The 21,793-nt window shown below is 45.0% G+C and overlaps 1 protein-coding gene and 1 long non-coding RNA gene across 4 annotated transcripts in view; one reads left to right on the top strand and one right to left on the bottom strand.

The window, feature by feature from the left end:
• The window catches only part of MYRIP (myosin VIIA and Rab interacting protein), a 219,202-nt gene that overhangs the window by 16,214 nt on the left and 181,195 nt on the right, over nucleotides 1–21,793 (bottom strand). For all 3 annotated transcript variants that reach the window (XM_004277854.3, XM_049693613.1, XM_033401969.2), the window contains 2 exons: nucleotides 18,762–19,001; nucleotides 1,260–1,454 (listed from right to left, as the gene is read on the bottom strand). In XM_004277854.3, coding sequence (XP_004277902.1) covers nucleotides 1,260–1,454; nucleotides 18,762–19,001 — 435 coding nt within the window. The remainder of the gene's footprint in view (nucleotides 1–1,259; nucleotides 1,455–18,761; nucleotides 19,002–21,793) is intronic.
• The window catches only part of LOC125960315 (uncharacterized), a 327,486-nt gene that overhangs the window by 282,379 nt on the left and 23,314 nt on the right, over nucleotides 1–21,793 (top strand). The gene's annotated exons all lie outside the window — the stretch shown is intronic.

Here is a 21,793-nt window from a genome sequence, read left to right as displayed (position 1 = left end):
TGATTGTCAAATCTAGGAGGGTGCAGCTTCTAGCATCTAGTGGGTAGAGACCAGGGGTGCTGCTAAACATCCTACAACGTACAGGACAGGCCCTGCAACAAAGAATTATCTAACCCACAATGTCAATGGTGCTGATCTAATAGGAGGTATATGAGTGAACAGAAAGGGCAACAAAGTGAGGCAGACATATGCTTAGGTTTTATGGGAATCCAAAGGGAGAGAGTCTTCTACTTTCAAAGTGAAACTAATATTGACTTTTTTTTTTTTTTTTACCTTGAGTCATTTAGATTTGTTGTTGTTTCAACTTCTGGCAAAAAATCTCTCATAACATTTCCCGGTTTCTGAGAACACCATTCATTAGACCATCTCCAAATTAGGGTTGATTCTACTGGGTCTGGAAAGATGGAATCACCTGACTGGATTTGACATCGGGACTATGCCAACTGGTGATGGTAACGATGGCCTGAGTGGCTAATGTCCAGATTTCTCTGTGTCACCCCTGCTTTGCATTGTTGGAAAATTCTCATCGGACCTTTACCGAAGTCTTAAAAATGATTGTAGGTGTTTATATGTAAGAATCTATTACATTCTTTCTTTCCTCACCAGTTAGAAGGACAGAAAAACCATTACGAGCAGACATATCTGTGAAGCAGGGCAGAGCAATTCTGTAGTAACCTAAGTTCTGTTGGCAACCACTGTTATTCTCTGTAGTGGCACTGGCAATGCTCCACCTGGATCCCCACAGATCCCTTATATAGTTTCTGCATACTCCCCTCCCCGCTCCCAAGCTGCAGTGTGCCTTTGTTTCCAACAGCTCAGATCTATGCAAAAACGGCATTTGAGCTACTGTAGACACTTCGCCTGCATTCAGAGAGACTGAGGTGCCCACTGGCTGTAGGAAGGGCCAGTTCCTTTGCCTTAGGTCAGGACAACTCTGAGATGCAACTTACACCACGGAGTTGCCTGCAGGATCGGGCTGAAGCTACTTTTTGTCTAAGATCATAGCTTTGCTTCACTTCTTCCCTCTCCCCACTCCCTTACCAGTCTCCCCTGGGAGCATTTCCCTAATAAATCACTTGCACAGAAATCTTCATCTTGGGGTCTGCTTCTGGGACACCCAGTCTAAGACCCTTCTGAGAATATATTTGCTGTGGTGGTAGTATATTTGTGTCCTTGCCCTCTTTGTGAAGAGTTACAACATCATCAGCTTCTCCTTTGGACATGTGTGCCCTAGACAGAGCACATCCACACTGTCTTACATTTTCTTCCAGGGAAGTCAGCTGCTCATCCAGTCTCACTTGGTCTGTTCCAAGAGGAAACGTCCCTTTCTCTCTGTCAGGAGGGACAGGTGGGAACTCCCAGGGCCCTGTAGACTCTGCTATCAACTCCTCCGTGGCGTTGATGACTTTCAGGACTTCTGTGGAGATGTTGCAGAGAGAAACAGCAGAATACTTCTGTTTGGTCCAATAACAGAAGGGGACAGAAGACAAGAACAACATTAACAATGACATGGAAGTTCTACATTATCATGGTGCTCATCATGAGATCGATTCTGTTTCATAACACACACAAACATCAATGTGCCAAAGGAATGAGACACTAAAAAAATCTACCCAGTCTGAGGGGACCGAGAGGAGGCCTGATGTAACTTGGCTTAGCTTCTGTGACTCACAATGAATTATTTCAGATTTTTAGGGAGAGAGGAAGGAGAGCTCCAGTGGAAGCCACTAGGTCCTCTGCCCACTGCTGATAGTTTCATATTCATTACCTCGTTTGCTGGATGATATTCTCTTTCCTCAACAGAGCTTCAGTCACAGACTCTGTCAAACTACATTCACGATGTGGTCCAGTGGGTAGCTTTATGGATGAAGAGTTAGGAGACCTGGGCTCTAGATCTAGCTGTCATTTCATCTAGATATGGGACCTTGGCCAGGCTACTTCCCATTTCTGGAACTCAGTTTTGTCATCTATACATTGAGAGGATTGGAAAGAGTTTCTCTGCAGTCTCTGGTAGCTACTGTGTTGTTAGCTCACCCACATCTATTCTCAAGGCCATTCTTCCTTATCTCCCCCCACCATTAAGGCTGAACAGAAAATACACTGCATTTCCCAGCCTCTCCTGCAGCCAGGGGCAGTCATGTGACATCGTTCTGACCAGTGAGCCTGAAGGGAAGGTCTATTGAGTGGTTTCTAGCAAAGCTTTTGTTTTCCTAATCAGGTGAATAGATGCAGCTGATGCTCTCCTGCCCCCACTTCTCTCTGCCTTGATCACAGGTCTGCGGTTAGGAAGCCAACAAGAGTGAGGATGATACCAAAATGCTGGGTCAGGTGGATCAGAAAGACTGAAAGAGCCTGAGCCCACATAGCACTGGATCAGCTGAACTGCCTCTGAACACCTTGATACATGTATGCAAAATAAGTCCCTACCTGTTGGAGCCCCTACTGGCTGGATTTTCTGTTATTTGTGGCTGAATATATTTCTGATACAAGTCACTTCTAGTTTTTATATTCATGGCTCAAAATTACAGTCAGTCCAGATCTGGGCCAAGGTCTTTAATGGAGCAGAGGTACTTCAGCCACAAAGAATTATCTGCATCTTTGAGCTCATCTGAACATATAGCACCAAGAAGTAAGCAGGAGATCAATGTTGCTTGGCACCATTGGTGTCCATCTACAATCAATTTTACTTAGCCCATCACCGGGTTTGTAAACTGGAAGTCAAATATTGCCCATGGGCATTTTTTTAACCAGTAAAGTGTTTCAAGAAAGCCTGGAATTTGAATGCCTTTGGTACCTCCCAAGGTATCTATCTGATTCATATATTCTGGCCAAAATATATTAATAATAGCTCTGACTTGGTTTGCAAAGTTTGTTTCCTCAAGTAAATTCTACTGCAGGTTTTATCTCACTAGAGGAAGTTTTCAGTGGCCCTGCAACTTCACTATGGAATCAGAGTGTCTAAGTGACGAGTCTGTGGCTGAGTCCACAGTCTAGAAGCTGGCTCTGGGCTCTGGTACGTGGTCTCATCCTAGGGTCTCATCCTGGCATCTGTCAGTCATCCTAGGGTTAGGGCACATGTGCTCAGAGGGCTCCTCTGCAGCCTGTCAGTTTCACAATAGCTGCTTGACTCACCCAAGAGTTATGCTTCTTTTGGTTCAAGGGAGTTTGCTACATACCAGAAAAATGGGTCTGGGTTATCAGGAAAATAAGATGGAGGAAGGTGACGCAGACTCACCAGAATAAGGGAAGTGTCCGAGGGAGGGCCAAGCCAACTCTTTACCTTAGGAAAAACTTGCAGAGGCTGTCCACCATTATCTAGAATCCTGTAACTCGATGTGGCGGGTTTTGGAGATGAATTGGACTCAATGTTTTTGGCAAGGAATAGCTGCCACTGTTTGCTTAAGTCCATTTTAGAAAAGGCAACGTTGTATGTATGAAAGCAGGTTTGGTACCCTTCTCCGTAAATAAAGCTTGCATTTAGAAAGCTTGCCCTTTGTTTGATAGAAGAGGTGCCTTTGTACATCATTTGACAAAGGGATTCAGGAAAAACGGTTAGACCACAGCACGATGGAAGGGCAAATGTTAACATTTACGCACATCTCCAGTTGGTCCAGGGTCATTAAGGGGCCAATGTTATTAATGGGGAGGACTTCAGAGGTGCTTAAACAGAAAGAGTTATCTGCATCTTGACTTCAACTGAACATATAATATCAAAGCGATAAGCTGGACATCAATGTTGCTTGGCAGTCATTGTTCCTTTCCGTCCAGAAATAGCCTTGTTTATTCAATCATAGGAGTTGCCAGCTGGAAACTGGCAAATATTGCCTAGAGGCATGCTTTTTTGACAAGAATGCCTTCTGTGAGATAAGCACTTCCCAGTTCTCTGCAGCCCCCACCAGTCATTCTATTGCATACATATCTTATTGGGGGCCTGTGGTGCGCAGGCTCTGCTCCAGGTGCTGGGATAAGCGGTGAACAGTGGATGAAGTCCCTGCCCTCAGAGTGTGCCTTTAGCTCTACCCCAGCCACTTGACACGGTGACATACGTTCCTGACCCCTGAAGGTATTTGCACTTGTCATTAAGTGAGAGTGAGCAGTCCCCAGCAGCTGGTCTGTGGAGAGCAGCACAGCTTCACTTGGGAGGTCTTTGGTCCCCTTCAGAAGGGAACCAGCTTGCAGCTGGGGAAGTGACTGAAAAAAATTATATGGAAACTGGACAAGATCTCTCTGGTTGGTTGGTTTCCCAGTTCTGCCCTCCATTGTGAAACACAAACTGGAACCCACAAACACTTGCAGGGAATTAATCCCACCTCTAGGAAATCGGGTGGTTCTCGCGTGTTCTACAGGAGTATTGCGGGCTTGCTTGGATGTGAGCGTGGGAGTGGACAGGGCACCTGCTGGAAGTGAAGATAACTGGGATTTAATTAGCTGTGTGACAGGAGCAGGGCACCCAACCTCCTTGTTCCTTAGCTTACTCACTAGGCCAGTAAGCGATTAGAAGGTTTGTCACAGGGTTAACACCAACTTGTTATGTAAATGTCCTGTTCCCTGCCCAGTCTAGATTTAAAAGTAGAAAGTACCTTCTACAATTATGTGAAATAAAGCTATATTTAGCACCAGACAGGGTTTTGTTCAGATAAAAAGCTGGTGAGGATTCAGAGGTGCTGGCAGGGAGCCCTGTGTGTGGGAGAAATGAAAATCTACAGGAGCCTTCCTGCTTTATTGCTTACAGCTCCAGAGACCTGAGCTGAATGGCACAAACAAAGCACGATTCCAGAGCCAGAAAGAGCTCTCTATGACGGCAGCCGACGTTACTCCAGACGTTAATTATAAGATGGGTCAAATGTGACAGGTCCATGGTATCAAATAAGGGAGACGTGAAAGTGTGAAGAAAATCAGCTGACAGAATAGGGGCTGTTGCAGAACAGGAAGGATGGCCTCAAAGACACTCGTGGCCAAGGGCCCCATGGATGATGGAATGAAAATGGCCAGTGGACTCATGCAGTAACCAAATTCAACCTTCTAGTGATCAAAGAAACACAAATTAAACAACAAATTTATTAAGTGCCGGGTACATGCATGACTCCCTTTCAAAATGCCCAGCATAGCCAGTATGGCTTCTCCAGGGTGGAGGAGGAGCTTTCAGCTGTTGATACGCCCCGGGGATGTATTTGCTCTGACACACTGATGCTCCTTCACCTCCCGACCACGCATGGTCACCACTGAGAGCCTGAGTGTCCTCCTCTAGGGTCCGGTCTGTGTCACATCCCCTTGTGGAACATCAAATCTATTATGTCAACTTTACAATCACCGGGCTGGAACCAAGAGTCCACACTCAGGGTACAGAAGGTAATGAGAAACCTCCAGTGTTTCCTCCATCGCTCAGCAGTGAGGCAGAGAAACAAGCATCAACCTCAACAAAGACTCAGCTTCCTGCCAGACTGTGACCAACAACAGGACCAATGCTGACCTTTAAGGAGCTGATGTACCACTCCGAGGTGGGGACCTGCCACAGTGGCCATGTCAGTGGACCTGAGAAAGAAGACCAGGCCAGGACCCACATCAAAATCCCACCTGTATCTTTTCTCTTCTTTCTAGAGACTGCAGGGCAGAGCAGACTCCTTTACTTTTTGTCTCACTACCCACACACTTGAGCCCGAGCAATCTCTCCATCCTGTAGCCATGCCCCTTCTCGTCCTATAAAAACATGTTGCTAGAAACAAATTCTTCCTCCACTTACTCTTCCTTATAAACTGTTTTCCAAAGACATGCAGCATGCAAAGTGTTGCCAGGGGGAGATTCTGAGTCTCTAGAATTCGAAAGAAGAAAATATTTCCATCCTAAACACTAGATATACCTGCTTATTTGCAATCCTCGCAAATTCTCCTGATAATTTTCCAGTGTCGTCATTCATTTCAAAGCTTTGTGTTGGACAAAGAAATGCAAACTCATTTCAAGCTGGAATAAGTGGGACGGCTGCTTACCAGAATGGCTCAAGCTTGTGAACATGTGAGTAGCAGTGTCTCATTAGCTGCCTGGCTTAATAGGAAGAGAACACAGTGGAATAACAGAGGCCTGATCCCAGACCCCTCTCTACCCTTGGGCATGTGCGTGCACATGTGTCTGCCAGTCTCAGCAGCGCCAAAACAGATTCAGTATCTGGCTGTGTGTGATGAACTGGGGCTGTGACAGAGGCCTGGGGTATCTATTTATGTGACTTGATATAAGTCTTGATATGACAGAACCTAATACAATGTGGGATAAAAGCTTTGAGGACTAAATGTTGTGTCCAGGTTTCTGGGGCAGAAGAGGGAATTTCCCAGTTCCACCTCCGGGGATTGTTCTGACACCTTTAATAAGACCTAAACAGATAGAAGCTGAAAGGACATTGACATTAGGGTTTTTGTGAGATTTAGAAGCAGGCAGTATGCTTTGAGGTCCATGGGTCAACCTATGAAGCAGGGAGGGCAGTGGTGAGGGGACTGCCACGTCAGCAGGGTCTTGCAAAGGGCCTCCTTACCCATTGGGCTCAGCAGGTGTGGATCCTAGGGCCCACCATTCTTTTAGGGGGTCCATGAAAATGTCTTAATTTCTTTTAAAATCATGAGGAAAAATGAACTATTAGTTCCAGGCACATGTTTTAATACACAATATTAATCTTTATACCAACACAATTGTAAAATACGATTTTAGATGGGTTTTTGTGGAGGAAAGGGTCCACAAAGGCAAAAGCGCTTGGGCCCACAGGAGTCATAACTTGGCCCTGTTCTTGCTGATCTGGAGCCTCTATGGAGAAGGCACCTGGGCAGGGCTGGTTCCTAGGGTGGATCTGGGCAGCAGCAGCAGCCTGGTGAAGGCCCTGAGCAGGCCACTATAAGAGGGCTGGTTGTGAACATGTGGGAGATCTTTCCCCTAGATTCCCCCAAATAATGGAGGGAGACAGTGGGGGTGGGTGGATGCTCCGGTCTTGTGGTTTCCTAGTGGGGACGGATGCTAAGATGACCTCCTCATTGTACACACCAGATCATGAGGCTTGGGAAATTCAGGTTACTCTGTGTAGATTTTGGGGAAATAACTTAATCTCTCCAAGCCTCAGCTATGAAATGGAGATAACACCATCTAGCTCAAGGGATTTTTGAGAAGATGAAATTAGTCAACATATGCCAAGTGTCCACAGTGTTTGGGTCCAGAGCTGTCCACCTGTCCTCAAAACTCTCCCACCTGCCCTACTGGCTCAAGATGGGCACATTACTGGTGATGGCCAGTAGCTTAGACACCTTTTATTATGTACTGTGTTCTATTTTTTTTTTTCCTTTTTGGCTGTGTTGGGTCTTCGTTGCTGCATTCAGGCTCTCTCTAGTTACGGCGAGCAGGGGCTACTCTTCGTTGAGGTGCGCAGGCTTCTCATTGCGGTGGCTCTCTTGTTGCAGAGCATGGGCTCTAGGGGGCACGGGCTTCAGTAGTTGCAGCGTGTGGGCTCCGTAGCTATGGCTAGCATGAGCTCAGTTGCTCCGCGGCATGTGGGATCTTCCTGGACCAGGGATCGAACCTGTGTCCCCTGCGTTGGCAGGTGGATTCTTAACCACTGCACCACCAGGGAAGTCCTGTACTGTGTTCTTGAAACAACTTTCCTTGACTACTTGGTGTTTTGAAGGATGCTTTTTACTATTTTTTAACCAAAAAAAAAAAAAAAAGTTGAACTTTGCTGCTGTTTCCCAGTTTTTTTCTCTTGCTAAGTAAGAATATTAAAAAAAAAAAAAAATGCCACCATGGTCTACTACTGTCTGGCTTCACCATAATTTCATAAAGAAGGGATACCTTAACACCAAAAATGGAAGACACAATATCAGAATACAGAATGGTTTGTCCTGAGAAATGACAGTAAACAACCTGACACTGACATTCAAGACATGCACACATGCATGCACGCACGCAGGACCCTCCGTTTCCCAGTAGGGAGCATACTGAACCATACGTACTGATAGGCAATAAAAATAAGGTATGTCATTGCCTAGCTGGGCAACCAAACAAGCCAGGCCCTCAAACATTATCTACTATTTCCCATCATCACTAATTTAATTCAAGCCTTCAGGAAGCATCTGCTCTATGTCCAGCACTGTACTGGGCCCTGCAGGGGATGCAGAGTGAGTAAGCCTGGGTTCCTGTCCTCAGAGAGCAGAGACAGGAGAAGGGAAGGAAGACCCAGGTAGCAGAAAACAGGTCCTACCCTGCACTGGGAGCCACAGGCTGTGGACCTGCAGAGGGGCAAGCAGGTTCCGTTAATGTGTGACCTTGGGGTCAGTCTGGAAGCACAGGAAACAGAAAGAACTTTAACAGAGTCTTCTAAAAACATGTTGGCTCCCATGCAGGAATTACAGGCAGAGGAGAAAAGTCTTTCAATGTTCAAGTTGCATAGAATGTGTACGGGGCTTCACCTTCTCTCCTGGGACACGTTGCTCCTGAGAGAGCCCTTTAGGGAGGAAGAGAGGAAGGAAGGGAGCCAGCTCAGTGTTAATGTGCGTCCTTCCTGTGCCGGGTCTGACCCCAGGCTTCTCGTGATTTCGTGTAACCCTCATCACAACCTGACGTGGTGGCTGTTTTCATCCCATCTTGAGAGACGAAGAAACTGTGGCTCAAGGAAGAAGATGCACAGCTGAGATTTGAACCCAGAGACTTTGGCCTTCAAGGTCCACACTCCTTCCCACCTGCCACATCACCTCCTCCACCTGCATAATTCCTGGGACCCAATGGACTGCAGAAAGTGATGGAACAACAGAATCTAACTGAATAATCAGATCCATGAACAACAGATCAGCGAGAGAAGGGCCTGTAGCCTCCACCAAGTGACATCAATCAGAACAAGCTCGTTGATTTGTACACCAATGACCAAGCCACACAACAGAGCTTGAGATCTCCCAAGCGACCAGCTCCTGTTCTGAGCCTTACTGAGCCTACCTGAGATGGAGCCACCAAAAACAATCAGAGTGAACAAGAATGTGGCCTCTGAGAAAATCTGATCTAAGTGTGATCCAGACTTCACAGCCCGCTCATTACTTTTCTGTCCGACATTACAGATGCTGCCTTGGCTTTATGAAATGCTTCTATCAAACCGCCAGAGCAAGCAAGGAAATTTGTCCAAATGCCCTGATTTCATGTATTTTTTTCCTTCTCAAAGGTAAGAAAAGAAACTCCATATGTCCTCCTGAATAGTTGACAGAAATCTGCTAGAAAAATTCAATGCAAATATGTTTCAGTTCTCATGAAACATAAGGCGCTCCGGCAAAGCCTCTACAACCCGTCAAAATACATTCTCCATGAACAGACTCATGTCCCCAACGACTGACTTGAAAGGAGGTGGCACAGAATTGTGGAAAGAAATTGGAGTATGAACCTAATAAATTAGCATATGTAATAAATTGAAACATGAAATGTAATGGAGATCAGAGAATGGACCTCTAGGAATGTTTGGGTTCTTAAATCGTTTAGATTTTGATGGTCAAAGCCACCTATGAAAGAAATAAGATTTTTAAAAATTGTGATAATTGAAATGAATTTTTTAAAAAATTTATTTCATTTATTTTATTTTTGGCTGAGTTGGGTTTTCGTTGCTGCATGCGGGCTTTCTCTAGTTGCGTCGAGCAGGGGCTACTCTTCGTTGAGGTGCGCAGGCTTCTCATTGCGGTGGCTTCTCTTGTTGCGGAGCATGAGCTCTAGGGGGCACAGGCTTCCGTAGTTGCGGTGCATGGGTTCGGTAGTTGTGGCACACGGGCTCAGTTGCTCCGCAACATGTGGGATCTTCCCGGACCAGGGATTGAACCCGTGTCCCTGCATTGGCAGGCGGATTCTTAACCACTGTGCCACCAGGGAAGCCCGAAATGAATTTTTTTAAATGTGCTATTTGCACATTTAATTTAGTTCCAGAAATAAACCCACTGGTCTGTATGTTTCCCCATGGTCATTTTCTTTCCCTTCCTTGGTGGAGTCCCTGTTGTTTGATGTGGGCACCTGAGCAAGGCCACTCCAGGACCTGGTGATGGTGAGAGAGGAGGGGAACGCTGGGGCCACTGCCTTTGACCATACCTGCCCGGGCAGGTGTAGGGCAGGCAGGACTTCCTGTCCTGGCAGAGGAGGTGATCATAGTTGTCAATCTCTTTTGCTTAGCATACTGGCTGTTCTGAGGAAAAATAATTTTCCTCAGAAAATTATTTCCTGATACTCACTGGACACACTTCCCCACTTGTTGGCGGTAACCAGGGCTCTGCCAGGGCACGTGCTCAGCTCCATAGTAGCCCAATGACACAGGAAACCACCTTCCACGTTCACTTGGAACAGAGGTGGCACATGGCAACCAGGGTGATCTTGATAAATGTAAGGTCCTCCTTGTTATGTCTCTGCTGAAACCTTTCCAGGTGCTTCCTATCTCACACAGAATAGAAGCCGAAGTTCTCCGCATGGCCCACACCGCTGGCTTGCTCTGGCCCCTCCCTCTCTCACTTCTCCAAGCGCTCTCCCCTTGGCCACGTTGCCCCAGCTACCCTAGCTCTTTAAGCCGTTCCTTGAACTTGTCAAGGTCATTTCCACCTTAAGGCCTTGCATGTTTTTCTCTGCCTGGAAAGCCCTTCCTTTAGATCTTTGCCTGACTTTTCCCTTTGTGTCTTTCGGGTTTCAGTGGAAAACAGAGTTGGTCAGAAAAGTCTGGACCATCCATGACTCATACTCCTTCCAACTCCATCCGTGAGCGTCCTGCTGAATCTCCTTAGCACTGATCACTAAGGACTTCTTCCCCTGTATGTGTTTACATACTTATCAACTGTCGCCCCCAACAGTGGGTAAATTCCACAAGAGCAGGGACCTTTTCTCTCTGGTCCCTATTGTATTACAGCTCTTAGAATAGTTCAACAATTATTTGTAACAAGGATTGAACAAGAATTCAAACTCCAGAACTTGTGCCACTACCTCTCATGGGAAGTTGGCATCTTTTCCTTATTGTCTCCTGTACGTATTTCTGGCCCTGCAAACCTGGGGGAGCCATTCATTCCTTTGTTGGAGAGAACATTAAGGACCTTCCTCTCTTGCCACATCCCTTCCCCCAAAAGAACAAGTGCACATACGTCTCAACACACTTATTAAAAAATGATCTCTTCCCAACCAGGGGTGAGAGGTGGGTGGTAAATATGAGATCAGTTGTGAGTTAAATTAAGTATATTCTAGGGCATACTTCTGGACTATTTCATTGCATCCTTTATCAATATCTCACAAATTTAATTACTCTGCCTTTAAAACATGATTTACTATCTTAATAGATAGGTCCTCTTCATTTCTTTTATTTTTTCTAAGCATTTCTAAGTTATTCTTGACTTTATTTTATCAGGTGATTTTTTGAATCCTTTTGAAAAGTTAAAAAAAACTTCTAGTTCAGATTTTGATTTAAATTACAGTAAATATCTACCCTCATTTTGGAAGAATTCTTCTTTACGCTGTCTTTCCTACCAGCAAAACTGGTAGGTTTCTGAGAGATCTGCAGTCTTCTTGTTAAGCTTTAATTTCACATTTTTTTGTTCCTGTTGTGGTTGGAATTAATTTCCATTTTATCTCCTCACTCCTCCAGTCTGGTTTGAGATTCATCTATAAATTTTAGTTATGAAATGGGGAGTTCTAATATAAATCCCAGAACCTATTGAGCTGTATTGCGTAATTGTGCCGAATGATACGGATTCATGAATAGACTTGCTACTACTAGACCTTTTCTTTGAGTAGAATGAATTTTTATTTTGCATTTATTTGCATTCAAAGTTGCTGTATTCTTTTCTTTTTTTTTATTGAAGTTGATTTACGATGTGATGCTAGTTTCAGGTGTACAGCAAAGCGATTCCGTTATATGTACCTATCTATATATTCTTTTCAGATTCTTTTCCCTTATAGGTTATTATAAGATGTTGAATATAGTTCCTTGTGCTATACCATAGGTCTTTTATCTATTTTATACATAGTAGTGTGCATAGTTGCTGTATTCTTTTACAGGCTCTTTTTATCTCAAGTAAATGTTTGTGATCTCTGACCTTACCCTGGGGATCCTTTATATTTCTCCACACGTTTTTCTCCCATTCTATGCAATAGCTATTTCAAACCCTCTCCACAATCCTGACACTCAAATTTCACTATCCCCTCACTTTCAGAAGGCAAACTTGCCTTCTAGTTCAGAAAGCTAGAGATGTAGCCAAGCAGGACCTTATGGGGCCTTCCCAGGACAGACCATCCCCTGCCCCCATGTCCTCTGCCTGCCTCTTGTTTGTAGAAAGACTTTAGCCTCCTAGGCCATCCCTGAGTTCCAAAGAATAAATTTAATAAATTTAGAAGTGAGAAAATGCAGAAGCAAAGGAAAACAGTCAAGCAAGACAAAATAATAATAGTTTAGCCATTAAACAAAGTCAAATACCTTTAGTTCCTCTCAAGGGCTATAAGATAACATTCTGAGCCATATCCTTTGAGCTGTTTTGCAAATACTGAAACCCCCGCAGGTGGAAAACATTAACTGCATGCTGACCACCAGCATGTAGGCAGGCCCCAGACAGGCTGGAACCAGAAGGTTGATGATGCTGACTCCCCATTACCTCACTACCAGCCAATCAGAAGAATGTACACAAGCTGATCATGTGCCCTGCAACCCTCTCACTCACCCTACCTTTAAAAACCTTTCCGTGAAAGCCATCAGGGGTTCCGGCCTCTTGAGCATTAGCCATCCCCAATCTTGCTTGGTGCCCTGCAATAAACGCTACATTTCCTTTCACCACAACCCAGTGTCAGTAGATTGGCTTTACTGTGCCCAGGCAAGCAGACCCAAGTTTGGCTGGGTAACAGAGGGGCGGAGGGGGGGAAGCATAGAACATAAAACAAACTCTCTTCATCTTCCTAAACATCAAATTTACCCACTTACTTGTATCTGGACTATTCTGTCTTTGCCATTCCAATGCCAATGCCCCATCTGTTTTCTGGACCTCATCCCCTCCATTTCCCCAAGAGTCCCTTATTGTTGGACACTTAGGTTGTTTCAAAGTTTTCCTAGTATAAAAATATAACACTTGATGAACTGCATTGTGATATACCCTTGGCTGCTTGTCCAGTTATTCCTTAGGATAAATGATTGAAAGCGTATTTGCTGGATCAAAGGGTGTGCACACTTTGATTGCTTAGAGTTACCAAGTCACCAGTGTGCTAATATGTGTTACTTTGTGGGTATTAGACTGCCTATTTCCCCGAACTCTTACCAACATTGATTATCGTTCTTTTTAACCATCCAATTTGTTAGGCAAAGTGGCATTTCATTATTTCAATTTGCATTTTTATTGCTTGTCTGAACAAACGATAAACTTTGCCCTGTTCATGGCTGTCTTCCCAGTGCCTCAATGCGCTTTTGTTGAATGGAAAAAATGACTGTGCACACCATATGCCAAGTTCTGGGCTAGGTGTTGTATTGAATACAGCTGAGATACAATTAAAGTTGAATATTTTTTCATATGCTTATTGGTCATTTACATTCTTCTTTTTTTGCTTTTATTTTTGGTCAGTTGTCTGCTTATGTAGACTGCCTTTTTATCTATTAGCATTATGAGTATATTAATTCTCGAGGGCTCAGTTCATCTTTTGCCTAGAGAAGAAGATGTTCTGTTGAAGCCCTCATAATCCAGGAGAGAACCCAGAACTCTTTTCCCAGCCGTGCAGGCCCCTCCCCCAAACACACAGGACACAAGCGTGGGAATGAGTGACACCAGTGACAACAGGAGTGAAATGAAACCTCACCTGTTCAAGCGCTGTGGATAAGAGCTGTAGCTCTAAGTGGACAGCTAAAGCTTCTCTTTTTCCCTAGCGCAGCAGTTAAATAGAAAGTTAGAAGAGGCAACAGGCATAAGGCCTACTGAGATCAGTGTAGCTTGTAAGGTATAAGTGGGGATTGAACCTTTAGCGCCAACTGAAGATGGAGACATGCTTCTCAAATAAGATATTACCTGGGGTGAAAGACACTGAATCCTCATGTGGATGGTGAGTCACCTTACAAGAGTGAGACACACATGGACAATACTTGATTTTATGTTAACACTGTGATATCGACAAAAAATTTTTCACAAGCACATTAAACTGCAGAAACCCACAGCTCTGGGTTTTCTCAGGCAACAATCAATCTGTCTGCTTATCCATTGACCAGTACTGTGTTTCTATATGACTTGATGCTAGTAAATGGGGAGCAGCTGTGAGAAGATGCACAGATCTGTCTCTTATTTGAGGAGAAAGACATTTATTACTTTAGGGAAGTCTCAGTACTTTGAGGAGAATTATTCCGTGAAACTATGAATATGGGAATTATCTGCTGGTCTGTGACTCCCTTGTGAAACTAAAACACAATGATTCAGCTACTTGTGATAATTAATAAACAAAGACACTTTGCTTTCAGGACATTGCATGTACAAATTTGACTATAATGCAAGAATTCACTAATATGGGCCTTCAACAAACACTCATGTTCCAAAAGCTTGACACATAGGACATCTTTTGTCATATAAATAGTGTCATAAATGATACTAATATCAGGAAACAAAAACCTATTTAATGCTTTACATGTCTAGAACCATGGGGAGCAGGGACCTTGGGGATCACTGCTTTAAGCTTGGGGAGATAGGGTTTTGTGGGAGATTCAGCCCCTGCATGTAGTCTCCAAAGTCAGGCCAGGAGTTCTTGACCTTTCTTTGCGTCCTTCTCTCAGGAATGCAGCACCTGCATATCCAGGGGCAGATGGTTCTAGGAACCACTTCAGCCAGGCCTTTTTCCATAACCATTGGCACAGCCACCTGCCCAGTGGCAGAGGGGAAGCAAGTGCTTATTCCCGGGCTTGAAGGATCCCAAGGTTTGGAAGGTTGACCATGAGGTTCAATGAAACCAAGATGACTTCAATTAAAAACATGGCCTCTAGGAATCCAGGTTTCTGGGCTGGCCCCAAGTTTTACAAGCTGGTTCTTCAGGTAGTTAAAATTCAGATGGCAGTGACCATCCTTGAATCATCATTGGGCCCCCAACACCCAGCCAAAGTGAATCAACTGTAGGGACAAGTCTGCCTACAGCGAAGGGCTGACTCCCATCAAGAAACAGCATGTTTCTAAAATGGTTATTCTGCTGCTGGACAAGATTGTGAAGCCCTAATACCTACATGGGTTGTCATACCAAGGACACTGAACTGCCACTGATGTCCCTGTGTCTATGGGAATATGCACATTCCTCTGCTTTGGCTCCCGGAGAGAAGAACCTGTGAAGTCTGGATAAAACTCTCTCTGTGTAAGGGATCCTCATGGTCAGGCAGAGGCCATTAGCAGCCAGTTAGGCATTTGGATTTCTCCACTGCTTAGTCACAGATACTGCAGTGAGTGTTTGTGAACTGGGGACTCTGTGTGTTTTCCTGTTTGGTTACTGTCTTAGTCTGGTTTCCCCAGAAGCAGACCCTGAGACAGGGATTCGAGTGCATGGAGTTTATTTGGGAAGTGATCCCAGGAACCAGTGGAGGAGGGGGTGGGGCAAGGCAGGGAAGAGAAGGCAGCCAGATCCAGCTGGTCCTCACTGCGGGTGCCCAGAGCCAAATCTGCTGGGGAACTCGGGGCATCAGTGGGTAGCACACACTCCGTGGGTCACCACCTCAGTGGAGGCAAAGGAGTGGAGTATTTACACTCTTCCCATCAGTCACTGGTTAGGGCTGCTCCTGGGGAGGGGAGTGTTATTCTCTCACTCCCAGCCTGCCTTCTGCACAGGAAGAGGAGCTCCTGCTGTGCCGGGAGCCCCCAGGCAGATGGACCTTGGGCCAGTGTGCAGTAGCACGGTAAAGAGATAAGACAGGCACGAACAGCTTCTGGAACAGTTTCTTTAGCCCAGATCCACTCCCCAACCATGGCGTGTGTGTGTACATGTGTGAGCGCTGGACAAACTAGTTGTGGTCGGATTACAAGGGAAGTCATAGTTACTCTGATCCCGAAGATGGGAACCTGGGAGGTTCTGACGTGGTATTTTCCCCATTACATTCTTCAGAGCATGATGAAGCACCGAACGTGGCTACAGACCTCTGGCTTGACACTGCACGTGTGGACGGGACATAGGCACTAAGCTGTTCCCTCAGTGCTAACACAGGGGCATTATTTCACGACAGTGAAGTTTCTTTTCCTTGAGGTTGTTAAAGGGGCTGTGAGGTTGTTAATATTTGCTGGGCTCTGGCTGTGTGCTACCTCTATGCTGCATAATTCAGTCCTCCCAGCTCTATAAGGGGGTATGATTATCCCCATTTTACAGACACGGCCAACATGTGTTTGTCCAATCAACAGTGAAGACCTGGACTGGTTTTTAGGGATCGATATAAAAACAAGCCAGACTTGGGCTTGTCGACAGGCTGGGAGCAAGTTCAAGGGCCGCAGGGCAGCTCCAGCTGCTGAGTAGAGAAAGGATTGGAGGGGCCAAGGAGGGCAGCTAGGAGGCGGGGTGTAGGAAGCAGGCAAGAAATGGCCTTGGCTTAGAACCAAAGTCCAAAGTTTGCAAACTGCATGGATGTGTTTCACAGTCAGTCTAATCCTGAAGCCTATCTCTATACCCTTCTGCTTCTAAATAATCTTCCATAGATGAACGTATATTTCTGTTTTCCTTTAATCAGAGTAGCCGATGCCTGATGGAGAGAGATATATTGATTACCTCTTTTTGTTTGCTATCTGGGTTTTTACATACACAAGTGATATCTGGTTGACTATTTAATCCATTGATTCATGGTCGGCAGTGGGAAGGACTTAAACTTTGAGAAACTGACACATTTGGGAGTTTGAATAAAAGCAACTCCCCTAATTTCCTGCTCAGCGAGGGCACAGGGCAGGATGGGGGCAGGATGGAGGGCTTGGCCAAGCACCCAGGATTTTCCGCCTTTCCCTGTTCACATTCTGCCCAGAAGAGCACAGTACAGACAGATGGCCGTGCCTCCAGAAGGTGAGGCCTGCAGGCTGATGAGGGGCGTGTGTGCGTGGCTCATCCCAGCCTGGCGTGCTGCTGGTACAGCATGAGCTTTTGGTGCCTTGGGACCACCAGGCAGCAAAGCCAGTAGGATGTGGAGCCAGTGTAAGAAATAATGTGATATTCTTCAGTTACCGTCTGGCTCTCAGCTCTAGCAGACAAATGTGACTGTAATGGGCCATCGGTTCAAGTAACAGAGAGGATCAGAGCCCATAACCATTGAAGAGGCAATGGGTCGGAGACCATATCCTGGGGAAGGGCTGCCCGTGAAGGCCAAGATCTGCTCTCCACCCACAGAAATGCTGGGGGAAAGAGATGTGCGCCATCCCCAGGCAAAGGACCTGGCAGGTTTATGAGTGAGGATTCAATGGTTATGGAGGCCCGGTTGGGAATGAATGCAAGGCAGAGTCTGAGGTGTTGGAAGGTTCAGGGCCTCAGCCATGGAGGATGGTCCCCACTTCCCTTGGGGCCTGCTCTGGACCACCTGTGGTCATTCCTGGGTTGGCCAGGCTCCTGCACAGTACCCCAGCTTGGCTCTTGAGCAGATGAAGGGGACTCATTCACCATGCACGTGCGTTACCAGCAGCCTGTTAGCTTAGGTAGCCTACTCTCAGAATAGGGAAAAAATTGATCCTAAGTACAAAGAAGTCTAGATGTTACCGGATAATATCTTATCTGAGTTCCAGAAGAGGCAGCTTGTTGTAAAGGAAGGAGCCTGTGATTTGATGCCAAACAGGTTTGTGATGCAGCCTCAGCTCTGAAACTTACTAGCTGTGGGCCTTGGGTAAGTAGCTTTGTGACTAGACTGTTTCCTCATCCGCAACATGGGTCTGTGTCTGCCTCAAAGGTTTTATATTAAATGAACTAACTAACATGTGCAAAGTGCCAGGCATGTAGGAGACATTGAACAAATGCTAGCTTCTTCCCCTTCCACTGGAGGCAGCAGGGATATCCTGACCAGGGGGCCAAGTCTAGTGTGAACGTACTTGGTGGAGCTGTAGTGGGAACCCAGGCATGTGCTGGAGGATGGTGGGCAGAAAGGCTGGGATCCCTTTCTGCCAGTGGCAGGGTCTATTTTCTGTGCCTTCCACACAATGTCCCTTGGAACTCGATGGCCAGCTTGGGGGAAGGAAGGGAGGATGGTGGGACTGAAGATCAGGTGGTTGGAGCTTTGGGGACCCTCAGAGCAGCAGTCCTTTTATCTGTTTAAAGCACTGGGATTCCATATAAGGTTTGTTTGAGAAAGGCTTCTGGCTAAGTCAAACAAGCCAAAATCTGAAAACTACAGAGATAAATGATCCAGAAGGCCACTTTCAACACAAAGACTTTATACTATGAAATGACGCGTCATCATTGGCTAAAAGAGGATTGGCTAGATGTTCTCAATCCACAGGAAACATTCCTTCCTGGGAGAGGGTGGGGCAGGAAATAACACAGCTCTTTACCAACGAGAGAGACCATGGGTACTACGTTATAGAGTCGAAATGTAAGGGCTGTCTTGATGAAGAATAGGAGATGAGAGGTCTTGGGAGACTTCCAAGGACACGCGGTGCTACTTTCCTGATTGAATAACAGCGTTAATCAAGCAGAATTTTCTTGGGTTCTCCCAAGTGCATAGGGATGGGCATTATAGAGAGTGCTCTTTGGGGTCCCAGCACATCTCTGCACAGATGCAGAACCTTCCCCCACACCCCAGCTGCAGAAACCAAGCCGTCTGCAGGTGGTTTCACAGAGCTTACCTTCTTCAGCTCTTCCTGGACACTCTGGCTGTTGTCTTCAGAGGACAGACTTTCCTTCTGGTTCTCAGACTCTGTCTTGGGCTCGGACTCCTGATCCTCCCCAGAGGAAGTTTCCTTCTCACTCATTTTCATTGCCAACTCGTACAGCCTGTTTGTCCGTTTCTCTTCTGCAGCGTCTGTGCCGGCCTGTGGGTGCCGAGCCTCATTGCAGGTGTCAGTCTTTGATAAATCACCAGACACCTAAATGAAAGCCAGAATCATGAGCTGAAGACTCTTCTGCTACAGTCATGTTGCTTGTTGTTCCCAATAATCCCTGAGTAAAGGACAATCAGGAAAATGAAGCTCTTACCTGATCTGCTTTCCCTATGGATGGACTTTTTATTTTTACTTCTTCAAACACATGCATCTTAACACTTTGTTAAAAATTAAGGCAGGTGAGCACCTGTACTCAGAAAAGTGACTTCAGTGTTTTTCATTTGCAAAATACTTACCGAGTGCCCACTAGGGTCAGCACTGTGCTGGTGCTGAGGATGCAAAGCTGAGCACACCTCCGCCCGCCCCCTAGTGGAGAAGACACTAAAACCCTGACAAGTGCACAGAAGCAGTGTGTGGGGAGGGAGGCTTTGACAGCCCTCTAAGGGACACCGGATGGCAGGGCTGGGACTCAGGGAAAGCTTGCTTGTGGAGATGGTGTTTGAGTGGAGATTCAAAGTGTAGCAGTTACCCAGCTAAAAGGGAGAGAGGAAAGAATGGTATTCTAGGCAAATCGCAGATTTTGAGATGGTGCAGGGTCCTTGCGCATACATAAGGAATACTGTGTGCCCTTCCCTTGATAATTACACAATTACATCTCCGGCTCCTACTATCTCTGAAGCTCTCTCTATGAGTAGAGCCCTGACCAGGCCTGGGGAAGTCCAGGAAGACATGACATTCTAACTCTCTATTTTTCACCTTATATTAGACAGATATGTATGGAATCTTAGCAAGATAACCCTTAAAGTACCATTAGGGTCCACTGGACCCAATATTAGTTTGTGTTTTTTTTTTGAATTTTATTTTATTTTATTTTTTATACAGTAGGTTTTTTTTTTTAACATCTTTACTGGAGGAAATTGGTTTACAACGGTGTGTTAGTTTCTGCTTTATAACAAAGTGAATCAGCTATACATATACACATGTTCCCATATCTCCTCCCTCTTGCATCTCCCTCCCACTCTCCCTATCCCACCCCTCTAGGTGGTCACAAAGCACCGAGCTGATCTCCCTGTGCTTAAAGCAGGTTCTTATTAGTTATCTATTTTACACATATTAGTGTATATATGTCAATCCCAACCTCCCAATTCATCCCACCCCCCACCCCTGGCTTTCCCCCCTTGGTGTCCATACATTTTTTCTCTACATCTGTGTCCCTATTTCTGCCCTGTAAACCGGTTGACCTGTACCATTTTTCTAGATTCCACATATATGCATTAATATACGATATTTGTTTTTCTCTTTCTGACTTACTTCACTCTGTATGACAGTCTCTGGGTCCATCCACGTCTCTACAAATGACCCAATAGCGTCCCTTTTTACGGCTGAGTAATATTCCATTGCATATATGTACCACATCTTCTTTATCCATTCGTCTGTCAGGGGGCATTTAGGTTGCTTCCGTGTCCTGGCTATTGGAAATAGAGCTGCAATGAACATTGGAGTGCATGTTTCTTTTTGAATTATGGTTTTCTCAGGGTATATGCCCAGTAGTGGGATTGCTTGGTCATAAGGTAATTCTATTTTTAGTATTTTAAGGATCCTCCATACTGTTCTTCATAGTGGCTGTATCAATTTACATCCCCACAAACAGTGCAAGAGGCTTCCCTTTTCTCCACACCCTCTCCAGCATTTGTTGTTTGTAGATTTTCTGATGATGCCCATTCTAGCCAGTGTGAGGTGATACCTCATTGTAGTTTTCATTTGCATTTCTCTAATAATTAGTGATGTTGAGTAGCTTTTCATGTGTCTCTTGGCCATCTGTATGTCTTCTTTGGAGAAATGTCTATGTAGGTCTTCTGCCCATTTTTTGATTGGGCTGCTTGTTGTTTTAATATTGAGCTGCATGAGCTGTTTATATATTTTGGAGATTAATCTTTTGTCCGTTGATTCGTTTGCAAATATTTTCCCCCACTCTGAATGTTGTCTTTTTGTCTTGTTTATAGTTTCCTTTGCTGTGCAAAAGCTTGGAAGTTTCATTAGGTCCCATTTGTTTATTTTTGCTTCTATTTCCATTACTCCAGGAGGTGGGTCAAAAAAGGTCTTGCTGTAATTTATGTCAAAGAGTGTTCTTCCTATGTTTTCCTCTAAGAGTTTTATAGTGTCTGGTCTTACATTTAGGTCTTTAATCCATTTTGGGTTTACTTTTGTGTATGGTGTTAGGGAGTGTTCTAATTTCATTCTTTACATGTAGCTGTCCAGTTTTCACAGCACCACTTATTGAAGAGACTGTCTTTTCTCCATTGTATATCCTTGCCTCCTTTGTCATAGATTAGTTGACCACAGGTGCGTGGGTTAATCTCTGGGCTTTCTATCCTGTTCCATTGATCTATGTTTCTGTTTATGTGCCAGTACCATATTGTCTTGATTACTGTAGCTTTGTAGTATAGTCTGAAATCAGGGAGTCTGATTCCTCCAGCTCCATTTTTTTCCCTCAAGATTGTTTTGCCTATTCGGGGTCTTTTGTGTCTACATACAAATTAAAAATTTTTTTGTTCTATTCTGTAAAAAATGCCATTGGTAATTTGATAGGGATTGCATTGAATCTGTAGATTGCTTTGGGTAATATAGTCATTTTCACAATATTGATTCTTCCAATCCAAGAACATGGTATATCTCTCCATCTGTTTGTTTCAACTTTGATTTCTTTCATCAGTGTCTTATAGTTTTCTGAGTAAGGTCTTTTACCTCCTTGGGTAGGTTTATTCCAAGGTATTTTATTCTTTTTGATGTGATGGTAAATGGGTTTGTTTCCTTAATTTCTCTTTCTGATCTTTCGT

Source organism: Orcinus orca, chromosome 10, assembly GCF_937001465.1.
Source record: "Orcinus orca chromosome 10, mOrcOrc1.1, whole genome shotgun sequence".
Classification (NCBI taxonomy): domain Eukaryota; kingdom Metazoa; phylum Chordata; class Mammalia; order Artiodactyla; family Delphinidae; genus Orcinus; species Orcinus orca.
Note: the sequence above shows the minus strand (reverse complement) of the source record. Positions and strands in the feature narration are given on the sequence as shown.